This window comes from Cucurbita pepo, chromosome 14 (genome assembly GCF_057944985.1).
Source record: "Cucurbita pepo subsp. pepo isolate OVF chromosome 14, ASM5794498v1, whole genome shotgun sequence".
NCBI classification, from domain to species: Eukaryota; Viridiplantae; Streptophyta; class Magnoliopsida; order Cucurbitales; family Cucurbitaceae; genus Cucurbita; species Cucurbita pepo.
In genome coordinates this window covers 7,224,770-7,247,712 of record NC_141811.1, presented here as the reverse complement: position 1 = coordinate 7,247,712, position 22,943 = coordinate 7,224,770, and the positions used below count along the sequence as shown (strand labels likewise).

Below are 22,943 nucleotides of genomic sequence, written 5' to 3'. Positions count from 1 at the left end.
AATTTCTTTGTTTTATTTATATTATTTTGTTATTTCATTCTTTTTTTAATTTCTGTGTTTAGTTATATATATATATATATATATATATATATTTTAAATATCTTAATATTTTATATTATTTTTAAAATACTTTAAAATAAACTAACATATAATATTAATACAGTTAATAAATTATATATATATATATATATATATATATATATATATATATATATATATATATATTAATTTTAAAACATATTCTAAATTATAATATATTTTTTATCGGTAACATTATTATATCAAAATTTATATATATTTTTATTTTTTAATATTTGTTTGTTTTATTTTTTTTAATTTCTTTATCTAATTTCTTTTATATATATATATTTTAAAAATATTTTAATATTTCATACTATTTTTAATTTGTTTGTTTTTGTTTATATTTTTTTTAATTTCTTTATTTAGTTTTATATATATATATATATATATATATATATATATATATTAAAAATACCTTAAAATAAACCAATTATGTTCATAAATTATATATATATCATTTTAAAATATATTCTAAATTATAATATATTTATTATGTAACATTATTCTATCATAATTTATATATTTTTTTATTTTTCTAATAATTTAAAGTAATATAAGCATATTTCAATTAAAATATTTTTATATATTTTTTATTTTTGTCATACTCTTAAACTAATGATTTTTATTGTTTATTTAATTTTATGATTTATCCTTGTATTTTTGTTACTTTTAACCAATTCTCAAAAAATGTCTGTATTTAATTATTTTTAGTTTTATGACAATGTTGAACGATGTTAATATGTTACAATTTTTGCTCGTTATTTTTTATTGAACTTTTAATATATTTTATCTAAGATTGTATCCGAATAATTATAAATGGTGAATAAATAAAACTTTAAAAAAAAAATTAACAACCCAATCCGGACCCAACCCGAATCCAACCTGGAAATAGAGGGTTGGGTTGTGAAAAGTTTCGGGTTGGGTTGGGTTACCAATCCAACCAACCCGAACTTTTAGGTTGGGTTAAAAAAATCCTCCAACCTAACCCAACCCGAACTTTTAGGTTGGGTTAAAAAAATCCTCCAACTTAACCCAACCCGAATCATGTACATCCCTACCGGTAATTGCCTAATTTTTTTAAATAATATTTTATCTGTATCTCATAGATCACCTCCCTCCTCCATTTCTTATGAGCATTTTAGAACATAAAGGTAACTTCAACACTAAAATAACTACTTTTTTTTAAAGGTTATCTAAGGTACGGTTGTCATCTTGCCACCTATAGATTACATTGCAACTATGAAAGCACGGACAAAATTGAAGGAATTGAAAGTATAGTTACAGGATCGATTAGACAAAGACTTCTTCTTGGGATGCAGAGTCTTATTTGTAAAGAATAAGGATGAATCGATGTAATTGCACATTGATTACCGAGAGTTAAAAAAGTGATAGCGAAGAACAAAATATCCCCTCCCTCGTATAGAAGATTTGTTCAACTAGCTACGGGAGGCAACAACGTTCTCCAAAATTTAATAATTGGGCTACCATCAGATAAAAAAGAAAGGAGAAGAACCATCTAAAAGATGGTGTTCATATTAAGGTATGACATACCATTTCGAATTTATTGATGTCTTTTGGTCAAACGAATGCGTCTCCCATGAACATTCAAAGAGTGTCTAAACACATTTGTTATCATATTAGTAGATGTCATCCTTATCTATTCCAAGGTGGTGTTCAAAGAGTGTTTGAATCGTTTTGAAAGTTCTTTTGAACCAAATTAAAACCGACAAATATTATTTTAGCTACTATAAATGTAGATAAGTGTTCTGCATCGTAATAGAGCTAAAAAAAATTCATGAATCGTGAATTTTCGAAAACAAAATTTGTTTAATGTAAATTTTTTATTATTTTCTAATCTTTATTAATTTTAATTTTTATATTTTTTGTGTTAATTTCATATTAAGGCAACTTTTAGTTAAGAATTACACAATTTACCTTCCCAACTCACTTTATTCATGTATGACCTTCTTTGATGCACAGAAAATCACTACTTGTTCATCTCTCAATGATTAAACACAACATCAAAAACTGATAAACTCGAATCAATCTCCTCGCTGCCATATCGAAAATCCCGACACTTCTCGAATGCTTTGCTCCGTTCTCTTTTTTATATAATTACTTAAGTTCTAAGAGTCTTCTTCTCATTGTTTTGCCTGCATTGATAAGATTCAGTGAGATTGAAGGCGTAAGGCAAGCAGATAACCAACTGAATGATGAACGAGGTCTGTTACCTGTGAATATAAGAAGGTCCCGAGAACAGCGATCGCAGCTCCAAGAGCGTTGACGGGTTGGACGGGTGTGCGGAAGATGATGATTGCAGAAACTATGACCGATATACGTTTCATGGTGTTACCAATGCTGAATGTCAAGGGAGAAATTTCGTCCAGAGACATGTAGGATACTTGGTTATAGAGATGATAGAACACACTTTGAGCTGCTACCCACCTACCATTAACACAAAAACAGTACACTTTCAAAACCAAAGTGAGATATGTTCATATGAAACCATGAAGATTTGAGCTCTTCAAGGCTCACAACAGCAAACCACACACAGGATTGATGACGGTTGGACTCGAGTTAACAGAGTTATCGAGCAGGCGCATAGTTTTAACTGGATCTAAGACATCCCACTGAACACATATTTTAGCAGAAAATGAAATGCAGAAGTCAAGTTACCAACTCTAACCGCTCAAACCCACCACTAGCGGATATTGTCCGCTTTGACCGATTACATATTGCCGGTAGCCTCATGGTTTCAAAACGCGTCTATTACGGAAAGGTTTCCACACCCTTATAAGGAATATTTCATTCCCCTCTTCAACCAATGTGGGATTTCACAATCCACCCCCTTGGTGGCCCAGCATCCTAGCTCTAGCTAGTACACTGCCCAGTGTCTGGCTCTGATACCATTAGTAACAGCTCAAGGCCACCATTAGCAAATATCGTCCGCTTTAGCTTGTTACGTATCGTCGTCAACATCACGGTTTTAAAACGCATTTGCAAGGGAGAGGTTTCCACACCCTTGTAAGGAATGCTTCGTTCTCCTCTCCAACCGACGTGAGATCTCACAATCCACCCCCTTTGCAGGTCTAGCGCCCTCGTTGGCACACCGCCCAGTGTTTGGCTCTGATACTATTTGTAACAACTCAAGCCCACCGCTAGCAGATATTGTCCGCTTTGGCCCATTACATATTGCCGTCAGCCTCATGGTTTTAAAAACGTGTCTGCTAGGGAGAGGTTTCCACACCCTTATAAGGAATGCTTCGTTCCCCTTTCTAACCAACCCTGTGATTTGTAAGGTTTGTCGATGCCCATAGATCGTTGAGTATACGTAATGTTCATAGGATAACTCTGTTAAATAGGAGAAAATTAAGAGTAAAATCTGCTTACCAAACGAAGTTAGGTCCATTATGAGAGACAGCAGTTTTCCATCCTGCAGCCCACATCTGCGGTCCTTCGACAGCAATAGCAAATGGGGTAAGAATCAAAAGGGACAGAATAGACAAACAGGCGTAGTAGTTCATCCCGCTAACAGCCTTCCCCTTCATGCCTTTCTTGGAAAATATGTTTCTGAACACAAATGCCAAGTTTGATATCATGGCTCCCATGAATCCTGAAGAGGTCAACACATCCAACAGCTCTCTCAACAATCATATGGAACAAGAACGTTAAGAACATCTTGGGAACATGATAAACGAACCAATTCCTCTCAAAAGTAACAACAATCTCCGGTATCCACTTACAAATCGAACTAAATACATGTGATTTAGTGCAGAAGTTCACGAAACGTTATGCAAGATTACTAGCCGATGTTAGAAATCACGACACTCCAGCTCAAAGTGGCTTTGCTTTTGGTTTTCCCAAAAGGCCTTGTTCCAATGTATTCCTTACTTATGGACCCATGATTAGTCGATGTGAGACTCCTCTCGCAACACTTCTCAACCGTAGACACGGTTGAGGATTGTTGGGAGGGAGTCTCACATTGGCTAATTTAGGGAATGATCATGGATTTATGAGCAAGGAATACATCTCCGTTGGTACGAGGCCTTTTGTTGGGGAAGCTGAAAGCAAAACCATGAGAGCCTATGCTCAAAGTGGACAATATCATACTATTGTGGAGTGTCGTGCAACATGGAAGTGTAGTGATAGTGATCGAACAAAAGTAAGAGTTGAGTTACCAGTCATGTTGAAGTTAAGCTCGGTCACGGCAGCAAGCGCGCAACCGCCGATGATTGGTAGAAGAGAGAGGTAGACAGGAACAGGGAAAGTCTCACCCAACAGAAACCTTGAAACCAATACACTAAATGCAGGCTCACCACTCTTGATGATATGAGTGAATGAGACAGCAACCTTTGACATGCTCACTGTGGCCGCTACATGCCCAATCGTATGGGCCACAGCAACCTATTCAAAATCATCAACATAAACACACAACATTCCAAAACAACAATCAAATACAAGAACAACATGATGATCACAGAAACTTCCTAAGCTTTCTCAAATCCCAACAAACAATGGGTATTCATCAAATTCAAGAACAACATGATGATCACAGAAACTTCCTAAACTTTCTCAAATCCTAACAAACAATGGGTATTCATCAAATTCAAGAACAACAAGATGATCACAGAAACTTCCTAAACTTTCTCAAATCCTAACAAACAATGGGTATTCATCAAATTCAAGAACAACATGATGATCAGAGTCCAACAAAAACTTCCAAACACAACCCAGAAGAACAGAACTCACAGGGAACAAAGATTTCCAGAACTCAAAATCGGTGGTGGGTGCCTCGGCGATCCTTGTCATCCAAGAGACTAACATGATGAGAGAGCCAACAGCGAGGGAAAGCGTGGAGGTTAGCCATGGATATTGAAACGCATTCAAAACCTTCTTGTTGTAAATGTTGAACACGACATTCAAACCCCACCAGAGAGCGAAATAGAGTCCGATCTTCACTTTCTTCGCCGCCTCTGTTCGCGCTTCGGCTACCGTCAGTTCAACGTTCGACTCAATCGGGTGCGATCGGTCAGCCTCGTAGGCTTTGCTCGTAACCAAATCACTCTTACGGGTTCTCAGTGGCCCGAAATTAGAAACCGAAGAGATATGAAGGGCATTTTTCATACAGAGAACGAAGCCTTGGGGCTTTAGCGCCGGCAATGGAGGTGGGCAAGAAAACGGCCGGATTGGCGCCGGAGAGCTCCGGCGGTGAACGACGTGAGACCCATGAATGGGTTTTGCAGATTGAGTGAAAGAAGAGATCATGATCGGAAAATAAGAGCTCTAATCGCTCTAATAATGAGAATAAAGGAAGGCACCGATGGTAGAAGGCGGGTAGGTGGGAGAAGGAAGATGAAGAGTTGAAAAAACGGTGGCATATCGTAGAAAGTAAGCTAAGGGGAAGTCTAAAAAGGAAGGCACCGATGCAGCAGAGCGTATTTGGTGATTGTTTCAATGAATCTGTACAGTTTTGGGATTGGTAGTCAAGATTTTTTTAATACAATAAGAACATGGAAGATAATGAGAGAATTCAAATGAAAATTTTCAAACGATATTCTAAAAAATTAAGGTGGGTGGCGGCTTTGATCCATTTCAAAATGTAACATTTTTTCTTCATGGAATTGGGCGATTCGGTGAGGATCCAAAATCAAATCAAATTCTCCTTTCTTTAGCTTTTGAAATTGAAATCAAATCAAATTATGGGTTTAGAGGTATAACCTTTGTAACTTCACCAACAAGCATAAGTTTCCAAAGACACTTACTAGAGACTAATGAACTTAGCTCCAAATCAATAAAAGCATGGAAGTAAACCACGGCCTAGGACGAAAAAAAAAGTTGGACATTAATTTGTTCTTGATGGTAACGGACAATTGCACAATTACACTTTTGATGGTAGTAGACTTGCAATTGTGCGACACTCACTTCCTAGCAACAAGTGATTTAAGCTAATCCATTCTTACGTCGCCTACGGCCAAGCGACGTATGCTCGAGCCTCTGGCCCCAGTTTAAGAAGAAAGTTTTAGAAAACCAGAGATTTTGAAAGAGAGTTTTGAAAGCAAGATTTGAAAGATTGAAATTGGTGTTATGTGTGATGTAAGCAAAAAGGTAATAACAGCAGCTTACAACATATAACTATTGGGTAGAGAGAAGTTGTCTAGAGCATCTTGGTTCGAGTTTGAGTAGCGGCATGTCATTTTATATTACAAAACAAGTTCTATAATATAATTAATTCACGTCTCCGATATTAATTCAAATAATTGAATTGAGATACCTTTTTTAAAAAAAAAATTATGATATTTTCAACTTTAGAACATATATTAATTCATATATCTTTTTCGGTCCTTTCAACTGTCATTCAATTCATACTGCCATTACAATTCATTTGATAACCTTATTAGATGAAACTGTAGGACTTTATGCTTCATCAAAAAAAGGCATAATAGCTACTTTTGTCTGTATAAGTTTACCATTAAGTGATTTATATGAATCATTGCTATTTCTTTCATGGTTATATACACTAAACTTCTCCCTACCCGATAGTTATATGCAGTAAGCCGTTGTTGTTGTCTTTTGCTTACATTCTCATATAACACTAATTTCAATTTCTCAAATCTTGTTTTCAAAACGCTCTTTCGAAATCTCTCTGCCTCGTTTTTCTAAAACTTTCTTCTTGAACTGGGGCCAGAGGCTCGAGTATACATCGTTTGGCCGTAGGCGACGCAAGAATGAATAGACTTAACTCACTTGTTGTTGAGAAGTGAGTGTTGCACGATCGCAAGTCCGCTGCCATCAAAGTGCGATGGTGACATACAAATAAAAATAATTATAAAAAAAATTAAGTTTAAAAAAAAATAATAATAAATAAACAAACAAACAAAAAACCAAAACATACTACTAAACGAATTCAAAAGAAAAGAAAAAAAAAAAGAAATTACGTAAAGAAAATAAAAGAGAAGCTTTGAGAGTAACCATGATTAAAAATTGGCCAAGAATATTTATCAATACAACCAAAACCTAAAAAAAAATGGAGAGAGAAAATAAAATAGGAGATCTAAAAAATATTAAATCTAAATTAAAAAATTAAGAATTTGTTAAATACTTGACAAAACTGAAAGGAATTTGGTGATCATCTTTAATAGGGTGAAGTGCCTTGATATAAGTGGGAACGAATTCGAGGGACGAAAGCAAGCTAATTTGGAGTTAGATAGAACTTCGGTAAGGTCATCCAAGTAAGTGGTCTTACTATTGACATGATTATATTTGATGTTGACACGTGCCATGTGGTTTTACACGTGTCATATATATTGATATGTGTGAATTGTTTGTGGATCGATATACTTATGATATGTTTATGATATGTTATAATATGTGAATTATATGATAATACTTATGATACGATGTGTTCAATTATATGTTTGAGATAGGATACGAGAAGGATGCACAAAACGTAATGTAACGATAGGAGAAGATATGCTCATGAAACGTTAAAGTTAGGTTACGTATTAAAGTGCTATGGATATGAGAGATTGATAAAAAAAATACGATTAGGTTATGGGTAGAAAGGGATGAGATTGTGATAGATTGATAGAACGATAACGTTAGGATATGTTCCTGTGGCGATATGACTAAGGTACGTTCATGTAACGATATGACTGTGATATGTATAAGAACGCTAAGGCTATGATAAGTTAGGGATGATATGACCACGAAGTGTTTACGCTATAATATGATTATGATACGACGTGTGAATAACGATATATATATATATATATATATATATATATATATATATATATATATATATATATATATATTTATGTTGTGGTATGATATGAAAGCGATATTAAAATATGTTATGGTACGAGATATGTGATAAATTGGCATGTTTATGAAATGATATATTGTGATACGATATGTTATGATATTAGATGTATATGAAGAGATGTTATGTTCAAAGCATGGAACGTTATGTTATGTCTCTTAAATTGAATGTATACAACATTGTTGGATCGGTATAGCAACCCTAGAGGGGGGGGGGGTGAATAGGGTTTTAACGATAAAAGTGTTTAAACGTGATTAATTTTTCTAATGATGAAACTTTTTACAAATAAGTAGAAGATGATAATTACTAGAACAAAATAATTCAAGTCAAAACAATAATCAAGTAGAACATGTAATAAATCACAATAATAATTTTGAAATTAAATAGGAAAGAGTCAGAGAAAATGACACCATAATTTTATAGCGGTTCGGTCAAACTCGACCTACTCCACTCCCCAAGCGCCTCTTGGGAATTTTGAATAAACAACTTTCTCAACTCTTTCCACAGATCAGAGCCAAACCGCTATACCGCTCTTTTTACGAGTTCAAGAGCATACTCAATCCTTTCCACGACGCAGGATCAAACCGATACAAGTATTTGAGTTTGATAGTAACACACTACAATTCTCTCAAAGAGTAGATTTACAATTTGGAACACTCACAACTATTTCCTCACAATACAATAATAAATAATCCCTCTCAAGAATAAGATGAAGAGAAATAAACTTGTAAGCTTGGAGAGAGCAACAAACAATGGAGACTTTGAACAAATGAGGATTGGAAAATTTATGGAAGTTGTGTGTATTAAAATGTGGGAGAAGATAAGTTTATATAGAGGAGAAAAGTAGCAAAATGTAGGAATTAATATTGACAATTGTATTGTGTTAGGAATAATGGGAGGTGGAGATTAAAAGTAAATAAATAAGAAAATTTTCCAAATTCATTTATTTAAAATTTTTAATATATAATAATAATAAAAAGTCGAGTAATGGTCAAATGAAAATTTAAAATTTATTATAAATATAATAATATAATAATAATAAAAATGATGTGAGTAACTACCAAAATTTTAAAATATAATAATATAATAATATAATATAGTAATAATAAAAATCGATGTGAGTAACGGTTAGATTCAAATTTATATTTTGTAAAAATAATTTTATTTAGAAATATAATAGTAAGAAAAACTCCACTATTTGTTACTCTTCCAAAATTATAAATGTCATACTTTGATATATTTTGATTTGTCTATCATTTTGATTTTGCTGCCATATTATCACGTCGGGTATGTTGTCTCGACTCTAATTTCTTTGTTTTAGCTCTGATTTGAGTAATTGAAAAGTCGTTGTAATCGTTATTCTCGACCTTATACTGTGAACAGTTCAAAATACTGAAAATAGTTAATAATTAAAAGTATGTTTGTTATCATCAAAACATCACTCAATTAATTGATTGAAATTAATTAGAGTGAGATCAAAGGCCAAAAAGCCAACAAACATGATATGAATGACATGAAATATAACCCCGTTAGAGTTATATATGATATAAGAACTAAAAAATGAGAAACAATATGATATGAATGATGAGGGTACGGACGCTTACACCACTAGACAGGTGAAGTATCATTATGTTTTACATAATGTTGTCGTGACGGTTACTAATTCTAATGAGTGTCCGGCATAAGGAACTACAAGAGTAGGCTCGCCCGACAAGAAAAGGGGCCTAACAGTGTGCGAACTGTTTAGTGAGTCCATACTCGCAGGTATGGACTGCGTGTAGAGTATATGGTACACATCAAAACTGCCCATTAGAATAATGTGGTAGGAAAAGAGACTAATATGATAGGTCACGTCATTGCATTTGCATGTTGCATTTAACCCCGATAGTGGGGTCACTTACTGAGTATTTCTTAAAATACTCAAGCCACGTGCTACCTTTATTTCAGGTTAAGGCAAGACATTCTTGTACGGCTGACGACGACATCGCAACTCGAGACCATGACACACGCATAGGGTAGTCGTATTTATTTTCTTAGACTTGGGCTAGAATATGATGTTTTTAATTTAAACGTTTATTTATTTTGTTTAGTCTTTTGTTGTGTCATTTTTAAAAGTGTTTTCGAAACACGCAAGTCCATGGATGTGTTTGAAGATTAAGATGACGTTTTATGAAAATTTAAATAAAGTATTTCCACATTCAATGTTGATGATATGTATACAGTAGTGATCTATAATTAAGTAAAAAATTTCAAGTTGTTACTAAGTAAAAGATCATTATATAACATTTCAAATTGATTCAAACTTTTAAGAAAATGTCTGAGTCACTTTACTCGATTTTGATTCATTCAGGAAAAAACCAACCCTATAAATGAATTTTCAATGACTTCTTATGCAAGATTAAAAACATGAAATAAAAATAATATGCTGTGTGATGTCCCATATTGGTTGGGGAGGAGAACAAAACACCTTATAAGGGTGTGAAAACTTTCCCCTAGCAGACGCGTTTTAAAAAAAACTTGAGAGTAAGCTCGAAAGGAAAAGCCCAAAGAGGACAATATTTGATAATGGTAAACTTGCATTTAATAATTATGTGACCCCACTATTACAGTAGAAAAATGCATTCATATACAACATGGCTAAAAGATCCTAAAACTCATGAGTTTTTTTTTTTTAGATGCAAAATATTTTTCTACACATAGTTCAGTCCACACATATGCATGTGGACCCACTACGTGGGCTTATAAGCATATCCCCTAAACCTAACTCTGAACTAGTGCATACTTACGCTGCCGAAAACTAATGGAAAGGAAAGAAACACAAATAATATCATGGTGAGCGTGGCTGTACATAACATGTTGAAGAACTATTCCATGATTATATGACATATAATATGCATGTGATTCCGCATTAAAAATTATGACACAATGGGATAATGCATATAATACTTCTATAATTATCATGACTAAAATTTCGTAGAAGACGTACATATATATATTTATCATATTTTATTCATGCTTATCATATTTGGTACATCATCGTATCTTACAGGGTGCAAACATGGTTATATCAACCTAACAATCATAATCAAACATGAAAGAACATGCATGCTTCATATAATTCATTTGAATGTCATATTAACACGTAAATAGGATCATAAGATATATGTTATTCATGCATCAAACAATTTCATCCAACCTAGCTTGTAGACATTCCAATGGTGAGTACATTATTTACTCTAAACAATGATAAATAATTCTAATTGGTTAAAACGATAATCAAACCAGACTTTTTTTCAACTCTATTTAAGCTAAAAACGCTTCAAGAGTGAGTTGAAAGGATGGAGTCGAGTGCGCACCAATTGATAAAGGGCTTTGACATTAGGTTAGTATAGGGCGTGATTATATTTAATATTCATTTTGGTTTATTTAATATTTCTTTTACATTGATATAAAAAAAACTCCTTAAATACGCGCATGCTGTTGTTTTATGAGGATGGTTTAAATAATTATTTGTGCATAAAAAATTACGAAAATTTTATAAAAACGCCCACCGTGGGGCTCGAACCCACGACCACAAGGTTAAGAGCCTTGCGCTCTACCAACTGAGCTAGACGGGCTTTGTTGTTAAAATTCTAGGTTTTTTAAAAATTTAATTACAATATATTACAGCCACGCTCAATTTGAAAAAACTCACCTTCCTCGTGTATATCGCTGACAGATACAACCTCTTTCCTCTCTTCATATTTTAAATTTATTGGAACAGTATCTTTATCATATTGATTCATCTCTTACCATATTGATTCACCGCACATTCTTCGATCCATCTCTTCTCCGTGTGATATTTGTTCTAACCTTGTGGATGAGTCTGTGCAAATTAATACTTCTCTTGCAAGTTCTTCTTTGCCACCCTCGACTTTTGATCTGCTCTCTATTGAACCTGTTGTTGCTTTCTCTTCTTCTTTAGGCTCTCATCCTATGATTACATGGGCCAAGCTAGTATCTTCGATACTTGCCAACCAACAAATCTTGGTATTTTTGGCTCATCTGGACTTCTTTATACTCTTTTTGCATCCATTGCGCCAAAAAGATTCAAATCTACGGTTAAGAATCCTGCTTGGTTTGCTACCATGGATGAGAAAATTAGAGCTTTACAACAAGATGACACTTGAATTTTGGTTCATCGCCCTGCCAACACCAACATTGTGGGCTCTAAATTGGTGTTTCGAATTAAATATTTGCCTGATGGATCTATCGAGCATTTCAAAGCTTGTCTTGTTGCCAAAGGTAATACTCAGATTCCTAATTTCGACTACACTGACATTTTCAGTTCGGTTATCAAAACTACTACTGTTCGTATCGTGCTTTCTCATTTCTTTTTGTTGTAACAAATTTATCTTCTTATTAGTTAATTACAAAAAATTCTTCCATATACCTGGGTAATTGTGCATATCTATATTTTTATATTCCATCTACATATTTAGTATATTAATGTTTTATATAGTTGTTTTTTTTTATTTAATGAATAATAAGAGTTTTTATTTATTTATTTCCGTTATAACTATTGAGAAAATTCTGAAATCTTATTTTATTTGAAATTCAACATTTGAATTTTAATTTCATCCCATTAACCATGAATTGAAAATAAATTATGATCTCTATATTTGAGATTATAATCTAAAGAATAAATTGAAATTTAAAAAATCATATACAAAGAACACATTCTCAATTATGTCATTTAAATTACTTAAGATTTTGTATAAATGTGTTAAGAAAATATCAAAATAAAGATTTTTCGTCAACACGCCCACCGTGGGGTTCGAACCCACGACCACAAGGTTAAGAGCCTTGCGCTCTACCAACTGAGCTAGACGGGCTTTGTTTATTAAAATCTAGGTTTTCCTATTTATATAATTAATATAAATGAACGAGCCAACCAACCAATGACATAAGACTTAAAAATGAGCTAAAAACAATAAGCAAACTACACGCGAAGATTACGAAGCTCAAGCTCTATTTGATATTGTTCTCTTTCGGCTTTTCTTCCTTTGGACTCCCCTCAAGATTTCTAAAATATATCAGATAGGAAGAGATTTTCATACCCTTGTAAAAAATGTTTTGTTCTTTCTCCAACCAACGTGAGATGTCACAAATTTATAGTATTTTTATCTTTCAAACGAAGCCTAAACGGAGCAATTGAGTCGATGTCGTGCACGAGCTGTGGGATTTTAGGGATCAAGACAGATTGATGTCTTTGTTTCCAAGATTTTATCCAATACTTTGTATTTGTCCATTATTTTGTAAACTCTATTAGGTAGTACTTTAAATGTTTTGTTGTATTTATTCCATTTAAATTAAATGTGCACATTTTATAAAAAGTTTTAAATTATTACGTATTTTTAAATATTACATATCTGTGATGATTTGTGGCTCAAGCTTATTGAGATATGGGTCGTTACAATGAGTTGTCAATTGATATAATCATTACAAAGAACTCAATTTTTCATGAATGGTTTATAATTACAATTGGATCAAAAATATGTTTTATTTATGTAATTAAATCTTATACCTTAAATATAGTCGATTCTTTAATGAACAACTTGTTTTTAATCTAACTATAAACTAATTCCTTTTGGGCCACTGAAAGGGTGCGACCCCATTGTTTAAGTCTCGAAACTAGCACTTAAGAAATTACTCATCTACTTATTTTATATGAGGGAGGAGTGAATTCTATCTCGTAAAATTGTGTTTTCAATTCTCTATTTGGTAAAGTCTCAAAGATCGTAGACATATTGAATAAGCTCCAAAGTCATTTTAACCTTTATAAGCGAGGGCACATAATTTACGCACCATTAAGATTAAGTTACATAGAATCATGTTTTGAAATATTAATATTTTCAAATAACAAATTTATAGGGAGAGATTAACGCATACAAATTCATTGTGGATATCCTCACTCTCGTATCTCTGCATGAACCATTTAGGTTAAATTGATTTGTAACAATTACAAATAAAAGTAGGTCATATCAATAGTGCTACTAGGATAAGGTATCCAACATTGTCCATATAATAGTCCCTTTAGGTTATTACTTAAAAGATGAACCGGAACAAACAATCCACCCATGTACAATCATAAAATAAAACCCCCAACCATCAAATTACAACATAAAATCACAAAACAAGAGCCATTGAAGTAGCAAACACTCCACTCAACCCCAAGAAGGTGACAATAGGCGAAGCAGAAGACATCGCACCATTAGCTGGTGGTTCCTCAGAGATCGGAGACGGGGTCGGGTTCATCTCGACCGACGCTTCAGGAGGCTTAGAAGAGCCTTCACCGGCGTCGGGAGCCGGGGGTGGAGAAGAGTATTGCTTGGTTCTATCAGCCAACACAATAACCACCAACTTCTCATTCTTAAGGCAATTGTCCTTGATACCACTTATGAAGTAATGAGGGCCAGATTTTTCAAACTTGATCACGGTGTGGCCATCAGAAAAGTGCTTAATGGGTGACTCCGTGTGGCAATTGTTGTAGTCATCTTGGTTCACTAATAGCACTGAATCTTGGCCACCTTCGTAATTGAACACTGCACCACAACACATAGTTTATGAAAATGGTCTAAACCAAACAAAAACAACACATTAATTACCTAAAGAGTCTCCAATTTGGAATCTTTGTGATTCAGCCCATTGGTTAAAGCTATGAGCATTAGGAACTCCCCACAAACCCTTTGATCCACCCACTTGAAACTCAACTCCATGAACCACCCTTTGAACCAATAGCAATAATCCAATCAATTTCGGTGCAAAATGGCCAAAATTGTTGTTGTGAGCCATTTGATATGCAAAAAGAAGCAAACCAAGAAGTTTGAAAAGGTAAGGGAAGCTCAAAACCAGGTTTTATAGGCAAAGTTTTGAGGTTTTTGTTTATTCTCTTTTGCTTTGGCTGCAAATCAAGCATATACTTTTGCCCTTTTAAACTTTGGGTTCTAGGATTATGCTTTCCCTTCAATCTATTTCCAAGAATATTCATGTCTTCTCCTTTGGGTTAAGGCTACGAGACTTGATTATTCTCGATTATGTTTCTAAGTCAATCCATTTTGTGTCATTCGTAGATCGGAAGAAGTATTGTATGTTTTAAGATTGAGAGAAATATAACGTATGAAAAGATGATCGTCGGGAAGAAAAGACGGATAAATTGAGTAAATTTGATGGTTCTGATCATAAACATGTAAATTTTCATCTATTGTATAATGATGTAATATTTGGTGATTGGCGTTTTTACTATTATAATTGTTTTACACTTTTATATGTATATGAATACGATTAATAAGATGATTTATATTATTGTTGTGCTTTTTAAGTCTATTGTTGGTATGCTCACTTACATAGATTCTATGTATCTCGCATTTATGTCTCTCTTAGAGACGTGACGATAATCACAGTGTTCATATTTGCATGCTATAGTCATTCAAGTAGTCCGGGCGAGTGTATTTTATGGAGTGATTTGAACCACAAGTTTAGAAGTGAGTTTTATTTACGATTGATCATGATTATCAAGGTAATTCATTCCAAAACTTCCCATGGGCTAATTCGTTATGGTTTTTTAGTTTTTTTTTTTTTTTTTTTTTTTAAAGTTTAGATATAAAAGTTTTGTTTTTCAACAAGGGTATAAGATCGAATTCCTGAGAGTTTCATAACACAGAATCTAATACAACTTTACTCTCTATATATCCAAATACAAGATCATGGTCGTTCTCATCGTTATGGGGAAAACTTTGAATAATTTGGAGCGTGGAAAGTGTGTGTAATTAGAGGCGTAAAACATAGATTAATGTGCCTTTAGAATTGCTTTGTTGTGAAGAAAGATAAAAAGTCAACATCTCTCAAAGCATATAAGAAAACAAAATGACAAACTTAGAAATGTTGATTTAAGAAATCAATTACAAACTTATCACATCAAATATTAATGTAATGTTCCTACTTTACTCTCTATATAGAAACTCCAATCATTTGTTGACACGTCGTGTTAGCAAAATTTGATGCGAAGAAAAACATGAACGGTTACATTATAGCTCGTGCAACCAATATGCATACAAAGTGTGTTGGCTAAAGCTCGATATTTAGCCTCAATAGGAGATCATGACATAGTCAATTGTTTCAGCGCAAGAGATGAGATACGAGCTAAGGAGAATGACAAACCTTGTCATAGAACAGGAAGAGATAAATTGCCTAACTTGAATAAAACTCCACCCCTCGAACAAAGTACGCCTCCCCTTAATCATTGCCTGACTTAAATAAAACTCCACCCCTCGAACAAAATACGCCTTCCCTTAATCGAGGCTCGACTCCTTTTTCTTTTGGAGTCTTAGTCATTTTGTACTATGCCTTCGAGGAGTCTTGAGTCCTTACGCCTCCCCTTAATGGAGACTCGACTTCTTTTTCTTTTGGAGTCTTAGTCATTTTTTGACTATGCCTTCGAGGAGGCTCGACTCCTTTTCTTTTGGAGTTATTTGTTCGACATTTGAGGATTTGTTTTGGTCGGAGGCCCAATCCATAAGTCCAAAGTAGAGTGGTCAAAGTCAACCACTCTGGTCCACTCCAACTTGGACTGAGTCAACGACCGCGTGGAATGTGGGGGCTCCACGCTGTCTCTGTCTTTTCTTCTAATTTATTTTTTCCCGTAAAGAAAAAAGAAAAAAAAAAAAAGAAAAAAGAAAAACAATAAGGCGAAGGATTCGGGAGGTTAAATTTGTTAAGAGGAAGGGAATGGTGTGGGGTTTGTGCGAAAAACATGAACGGTTTGATTTGAGAGAGTAAGACAAAATGAGGAAGTGGGTTCGTTCCTCTCCATTTTCAACCATTCCCCCAACTTCCATTTCTTCGTATCCATTAATTTCTTCATTCCATTTTTCTTCGCCCCTTTTTCCTCTTCTTCTTCTCTGTATTTATTTTTGGGTTCTTAATCTGCTTATTTGGAGCTGGATCTGCTACCCAGCCCTCACACCCCCCGCCCCCACGGACCCCTCCTCTTCTCATCCTCTTCTCTTCTGGCTCTTCCTTCTTTCCCCTTTTCCCCTTCATTCCCTTTTCCTCTTCTTTTCTTTGCTCTTCTGGGGTCTCATCATCTCTGGGGGTCACCGCATTTCTTGCTTTCTAATCGCTTTTCTCTTTTAATCATCTCTGGGTTGTGATTCTGGTGTCTTGAGGGAATGTGGAGGGACGCTGGAGCTCCTGCTGATTCTTTCTATGAGGTTCGCCCTGAGTGCACCGATGTTCCCAAAACTCGCTTCAAGATCAGGGTCTCTTTCCTTTTCCTTTTCTTTATCTTCAATTCTAGGATCGTTGTTTTCATGGACACTCTAAACTTCCCTTTTCATGATGCAGGCTGGGAAGACCTTGAGTGTTAGAAAATGGCAAGGAGCATTCAATCCCGAAGGCCAACTGGACATTGCGAAGACTCTAAATCGCATTCATCGTGGGGTACGTTCAAATTTCATTGTTCAATTCTGTTTTTTAGTTCTTGCTCAACTTTATCTTCTGATTGGTAACTCATTTGCTTTTGATCACTGTGTGATCATTCCATAATGAAAATGGTTTGTTCTTTGGGAAGGTTTAGGATATTCAAGAAACTATGCGATCGAGATAGCAATAATCAAAGGTCTAATGATAATGTTCTTGTTTTTCAAAATTTGCATCTAATACAGGGGATCCATCCTTCAATCAGAGGAGAAGTGTGGGAGTTTCTTCTTGGTTGTTATGATCCTACCAGCACCTATGAGGAAAGAGAAGAGATTCGCCAGCGTCGAAGGTAGTCCTATTTAATTCTCTCACGTTACTAAATTGATTTCAATCTAATTCGATGCTGATAATCTACATAGTTCAGCGTCGAAGCGACTCTGATGAGCCATTCGAATAACTTAGTTCAAACCGTTCTCTATAGTTTCCTATAACCGAGAGTTATAGGCAAATGCTTGTAATAAAGTAATCATGAAATCCTAACCAATGTACCTTGCAGCTTGTACTATTTGTGGACCATACGTTCATGGGAACATGTTGTTTTCTTGTCAATTATTTAAGAATTTCTAGTAAGTCGTAGCACGACTTCTTTAAATTACACGAATGGTTAGATGTGAGCTTTTGTACTTGCAGGATACAGTATGCTACGTTTAAGGAAGACTGTCGACAGATGTTTCCTGTCGTTGGAAGTGGTAGATACATCACAGCTCCTGTAATCACAGAGGATGGTACGCCTATTCATGATCCGCTTGTACTTTTGGAAACAAATCCAGGGAGTGGTCCGCTTATACCCCAAGATACTGCCGTTGCTGTTGCGGATGCTGTTTCCGATGCTGTTTCCGATGCTGTTTCCGATGCTGTTTCTGATGCTGTTACTGATGCTGATGCTGATGCTGATACTGTTGCCAATCCTGATGCTGATGCTGATGCTGTTGCCAATCCTGATGCTGTTGCCAATGCTGATGCTGATGCCGATGCTGTTGCTGCTGTTGCCGATGCTGTTGCTGCTGTTGCCGATGCTGTTGCTGCTGTTGCCGATGCTGTTGCCGATGCTGATGCCGATGCTGATGCTGATGCTGATGCTGATGCTGATGCTGATGCTGTAGCTGATGCTGATGCTGATGCTGATACTGATGCTGAAGCTGATGCTGATGCTGGTGCGGGTGCTGATGCCGATGCCGATGCCAATGCCGATGCTGATGCTGTTGCGGATGCGGATGCGGATGCTGTTGCTGTTGCCGATGCCGATGCTGTTGCCGATACCGATGTTGTTGCTGTTGCTGATGCCGTTGCCGATGCTGTTGCTGATGCCGATGCCGATGCCAACGCCAATGCCGATGCCGATGCCGATGCCGATGCCAATGCCAATGCCGACGCCGACGCCAATGCCAATGCCAATGCCGACGCCGACGCCAATGCCAATGCCAATGCCAATGCTGATGCCGATGCCAATGCCAATGCTGATGCTGATCCGAATGTTCCACAATCAAATTCACAATCAAATTCCTCTAATAGTATGGAACCTGTGACTGATCCAAAAATAATTCAGTGGATGCTTACTTTACATCAGATAGGTTAGTAGAAGCTTTAATTGCATACATACATTCACAGATTGGTCAAATTCATCACTTCTAATACTTATTTGCTTCATCTACTTGAAGTAGTGGTCTTGTTGTGACATAACTCGGTTTGTAGTTAAGCTGATCAGTATTTAAATGTTCATTCCAGGTCTTGATGTGGTTCGGACTGACAGAACATTGGTGTTCTATGAAAAACAAGAAAACTTGTCGAAACTTTGGGATATTCTTGCTGTTTATGCTTGGATCGATAAAGACGTTGGCTACTGTCAAGGTGCGTAATTTTATTAAAGCCTTTCTCTTCTGAAAAACGAGATAGGTTCTCTAGATTATCGGTTGACAACTCTGCCATGGAATTATCCATTTCTTTGGAGAAAGTACATGTTTTAAACCTGACTTTATGAATATTTTTGAGTAGGAATGAGTGATCTTTGTTCCCCCATGATAATGCTTCTCGAGGATGAAGGCGATGCGTTTTGGTGCTTTGAACGTTTGATGCGCAGATTGGTACTAACCTTTCTTCATCAATCGATCAAGTTCTTTGTTTGCTTGTTTTACGTAGATAGTCTTAAATATATTTGCATTTTTAGATTCTGATGAAGTATTATTATTTTTGAAATTATAAAGCGAGGGAACTTCCGATGCACGGATAGCTCTGTCGGTGTGGAGACTCAACTCAGTAATCTGGCTGCTATCACGCAAGTGATTGATCCAAAGCTCCATCAACACTTGGGTATTGCTCATGGACTTATATTATTACAGTTTGAGCTGAATATGTAACAATTGAATGTGTGGTTTGGTTTGTATGAACACAGAGACACTTGGTGGTGGCGATTATCTTTTCGCTTTCAGGATGCTTATGGTTTTGTTTCGTCGAGAGTTTTCGTTTTGCGATTCTTTGTATCTCTGGGAGGTACGTTTCTATATCTGTATTGATGATGCTATGTTGGGTGAAGATGGCATAAAAAATGGCATAATATTTGACACTTTTGGTGTTGCTGCAACAGATGATGTGGGCACTGGAATATGATCCTGATCAGTTCACAGTGTATGAAGAACCTGATGTGTGCAGTGATAAAGGCGATGGGTCGAAAGGAAAAGCAAAAGCGATACGTCAATGCGGGAAATACGAGAGGGAGAACTTGAAAGCAAAGAACTCACAAGCTCCTCTTCCAATCTCTGTTTTCCTTGTTGCTAGTGTGTTGAAAGATAAGAGCACAAAGCTGCTTACAGAAGCTCGGGGTCTCGACGATGTTGTGAAGGTTCGAGACTTGTCGTATTCGCTGTAAGCATTCCAGTCGAATGGATTGATGGTTTCTTATTGTCTCGTCTTGTTGTGTGATAGATATTGAACGACATGACTGGAAATCTGGATGCCAAGAAAGCATGCACTGGAGCAATGAAGCTTCACAAGAAATATCTAAAAAAGGTAATGACTTATTGTTTTGTTTTGTTGTGTTGTGTTGTGTTGTTAGAACATTGTTGTTGTTGGTGGTGGTGCAGGCCAAGAAGCCATAGCCATAGAGAAAGCTGAAGCTATGTCTTCTCCGATGATCGAGTTGATCGGGGCAAGAGATTATCGTATACTTGTCTGGCACGAACAGGTGGGCGGAATTAAGTGGAAGTATCCGAGTTTTCTGACCAGCTCTATACATTCCCACATTTCAAATTTGTTGTATGTAATTGTTCATTTTCTTCTATGATTCTTTGTAACAAATTGATGGATACGGACGTAAATATCATTTGTATACGGGAAATATTCCCACAGCAATTCATGAATTTATTATTTATTTTTTATATCTTTTTTCTTCGGAGTTCAAAATCACCTTAAACTTCTCCAATTCATCTTCATTGTTGTTGTTTTGATTCAATTCTATTTTCATTCTTCATCTTTTTATTTACAACTTTTCTTGATATGCTTTGAATCTTGAATTGGGTTTTAAATTTGCTTTAAATATCTCTTATGACATTGAAAAAGGGAAATATATATATATATATATGAAGGCAATATGGGTTGAATTGGGTTTTGTAAATCAATCTCTCTCTTAGTTTTCAATTTGTTTTACTCACGGACACATTATGGGTTCGGGTTTAGTGGACGTGGTTCACCCATTTCTGGCTTCACAAGTCTATTGGGCGATAAATCTCCCTAGGGTTCACTGACAACTTGGGTTGAAGCGCTACTTCATAAAGTTTTAATGAGACAGTTCCTCACTCTAAACAGACCTACATTGAAAATGAGAACTCCCGTTTCGGGATGGAATGTGATGTTTTTCTAGTTTGAATATCATCCATGGAAGGTTAGCTAGTGGATTCTCTCACAAAGTCACAAAAGTTTTGGGAAGGTGATCCAATGTGTGTTGGCCAACTACTACACATCCCCTCTCATGGATAGGTTTACAACATAGTGACCCTTTTCAAGATACCCGGGGCCATTTCCACAAGGTTGGGGCACGCATTATCCTAACTAGTCTATGTCTAGCTTGACAGTATTGGTACCAGAGTGGAAAAGGTAGGAGAGTTTGATGACATCATTCATACGGCTGATAGCCTAGAAAGCTACCTTGGTCGTCCTTGGATGCGGTGGAGGTTTATTAGGTTCCTAATGGTATCTAGGTAATTTAAATCTCGTCTCTCGTTTCTATGACATCTAAGACTAACTCCTTGAGCTAATTCATTCTCTGGGTGCACACATGTTTAAACCTTTGATCGTCGCTCATTATCTTGAGTGCTTGATCTACCTGAAATATAGTGGCCTGGATCAACTCGAAACCACTTTAACTCTTGTGCCCTAGTCTTAACTTGATTTTCTTGTCCATAATTTACTAGGGAGATTATTCCATCGATCACCTAGAGCATGATATTCATGAACTAAATATTCGTGCACGTTTATTAGGGAGATGATTCTATCAATCACCTAAGACACCTAAAAATGTAAACTAAACATTCATACAAACTTAACAAGGAGATAACATCCATCAATCACATGAATCACATATTACATTCATCTCAAAATTCATCCTAGTTGCGTTTTAGTAATTTCTTACCTCTTATATAGTTTATTCAACCAAATTGTAGGCTCTCAAGGAACCTACTTGTAAACTCTCATCGCATTCTTAACCTAATATGTACTACAAGCTTTTCTTTGAGCTCTAAGAAGTTCATGCCTAATTTCACAACTAGTTGAGCTTCTGAGTAAGTCTCGAAGTTTCGAGCGGTTCTCTTAAATGTCGTAGACCCTATTGGAGTATGGAATTTGTTCATCAGGTTCTAGTGCCACATATCTTCTGGATGGTGAATCTCAACTTGAGGTGAACCAATTTTTTATTCTCATGTTTAGTGTCACAATTGCACTTTGATGGCAGCGGACTTGCGATTGTGCGGCACTCACTTCCCAGCAACAAGTGAGTTAAGCCTATTCGTTCTTGCGTCGCCAGTTCAAGAAGAAAATTTTAGAAAACGGGGGTAGAGAGATTTCAAAAGAGAGTTTTGAAAGCAAGATTTAAGAAATTGGAAATGGTGTTATATGGGAATGTAAGCAAAAAGACAACAATGGCTTACTACATATAACTATTGGGTAGGAAGAAGTTGACAACTAGTCATACCCCTATAGTACATTTTGGGGCATTTTTGTTGAAATAAGCTTAAAAATGCTAAATGTTAACTTTAGTTAATTTGTTAGGAAAGTTAATTTGAAAAGTCAAAGTGAAAGAAAAGACCGAGCCTTTGTAATAATGATGATAGGTTTATGGGTGCTCTCTCGTACCTATTATTAGAGTTAGAAAACTTATAAATATCTACTCCTTTTATTGTAAAGTCAGAGAGGAAGAATGCAAGAGAGAAAAGAAATATAGAGCAATAGAAAAGGCTTTTTGATGAAATCAGTGTCATCCGTCTCCTTTCTCTCCTCTCTCGTCATCTCCTTCACAAATACGTGAGTAGTATTT

The 22,943-nt window shown here is 35.6% G+C and overlaps 3 protein-coding genes and 2 non-coding genes across 5 annotated transcripts; 1 reads left to right on the top strand and 4 right to left on the bottom strand.

Moving 5' to 3' along the window:
- Positions 1 to 2,003: 2,003 nt before the first annotated feature.
- Positions 2,004 to 5,681, bottom strand: LOC111783844 (glucose-6-phosphate/phosphate translocator 2, chloroplastic). Its single transcript, XM_023664688.2, has 5 exons — positions 4,831 to 5,681; positions 4,260 to 4,485; positions 3,472 to 3,694; positions 2,313 to 2,526; positions 2,004 to 2,234 (listed from the first exon to the last, which is right to left on the bottom strand). The coding sequence occupies exons 1-5, from the start codon at positions 5,344 to 5,346 to the stop codon at positions 2,223 to 2,225; spliced, it is 1,191 nt and encodes a 396-aa protein (XP_023520456.2). The 5' UTR covers positions 5,347 to 5,681; the 3' UTR covers positions 2,004 to 2,222.
- A 5,766-nt stretch (positions 5,682 to 11,447) lies between these two features.
- Positions 11,448 to 11,520, bottom strand: TRNAK-CUU (transfer RNA lysine (anticodon CUU)). Its single transcript has one exon. It is a non-coding gene; the product is annotated as a tRNA-Lys (tRNA).
- Positions 11,521 to 12,704: 1,184 nt separating this feature from the next.
- TRNAK-CUU (transfer RNA lysine (anticodon CUU)) lies at positions 12,705 to 12,777 on the bottom strand. The gene has a single exon. It is a non-coding gene; the product is annotated as a tRNA-Lys (tRNA).
- Positions 12,778 to 13,939: 1,162 nt separating this feature from the next.
- Positions 13,940 to 14,781, bottom strand: LOC111783823 (early nodulin-like protein 9). Its single transcript, XM_023664664.2, has 2 exons — positions 14,551 to 14,781; positions 13,940 to 14,487 (listed from the first exon to the last, which is right to left on the bottom strand). The coding sequence occupies exons 1-2, from the start codon at positions 14,735 to 14,737 to the stop codon at positions 14,072 to 14,074; spliced, it is 603 nt and encodes a 200-aa protein (XP_023520432.2). The 5' UTR covers positions 14,738 to 14,781; the 3' UTR covers positions 13,940 to 14,071.
- Positions 14,782 to 16,667: 1,886 nt separating this feature from the next.
- On the top strand, positions 16,668 to 20,793 carry LOC111783809 (uncharacterized). The gene is made up of 11 exons (XM_087117179.1): positions 16,668 to 17,202; positions 17,288 to 17,383; positions 17,608 to 17,711; positions 18,053 to 18,993; positions 19,148 to 19,270; positions 19,415 to 19,503; positions 19,624 to 19,729; positions 19,812 to 19,909; positions 20,004 to 20,258; positions 20,342 to 20,425; positions 20,500 to 20,793. The coding sequence occupies exons 1-11, from the start codon at positions 17,113 to 17,115 to the stop codon at positions 20,512 to 20,514; spliced, it is 2,001 nt and encodes a 666-aa protein (XP_086973305.1). The 5' UTR covers positions 16,668 to 17,112; the 3' UTR covers positions 20,515 to 20,793.
- Positions 20,794 to 22,943: the final 2,150 nt, after the last annotated feature.

Bases quoted from the DNA above. Each gene is read 5' to 3' on its own strand.
- LOC111783844 (XM_023664688.2), bottom strand. From the start codon at position 5,346: ATGATCTCTTCTTTCACTCAATCTGCAAAACCCATTCATGGGTCTCAC. The intron at 3,695-4,259 runs GTAACTCAACTC...TGACCTCTTCAG, and splicing joins GCTTAACTTCAACATGACTG to GATTCATGGGAGCCATGATA. The intron at 2,527-3,471 runs GTAAGCAGATTT...TGTTAATGGTAG, and splicing joins AATGGACCTAACTTCGTTTG to GTGGGTAGCAGCTCAAAGTG.
- LOC111783823 (XM_023664664.2), bottom strand. From the start codon at position 14,737: ATGGCTCACAACAACAATTTTGGCCATTTTGCACCGAAATTGATTGGA. The intron at 14,488-14,550 runs GTAATTAATGTG...GTTGTGGTGCAG, and splicing joins CCAAATTGGAGACTCTTTAG to TGTTCAATTACGAAGGTGGC.
- LOC111783809 (XM_087117179.1), top strand. From the start codon at position 17,113: ATGTGGAGGGACGCTGGAGCTCCTGCTGATTCTTTCTATGAGGTTCGC. The intron at 19,271-19,414 runs GTGCGTAATTTT...ATTTTTGAGTAG, and splicing joins AGACGTTGGCTACTGTCAAG to GAATGAGTGATCTTTGTTCC. The intron at 19,730-19,811 runs GTATTGCTCATG...GTATGAACACAG, and splicing joins AAAGCTCCATCAACACTTGG to AGACACTTGGTGGTGGCGAT.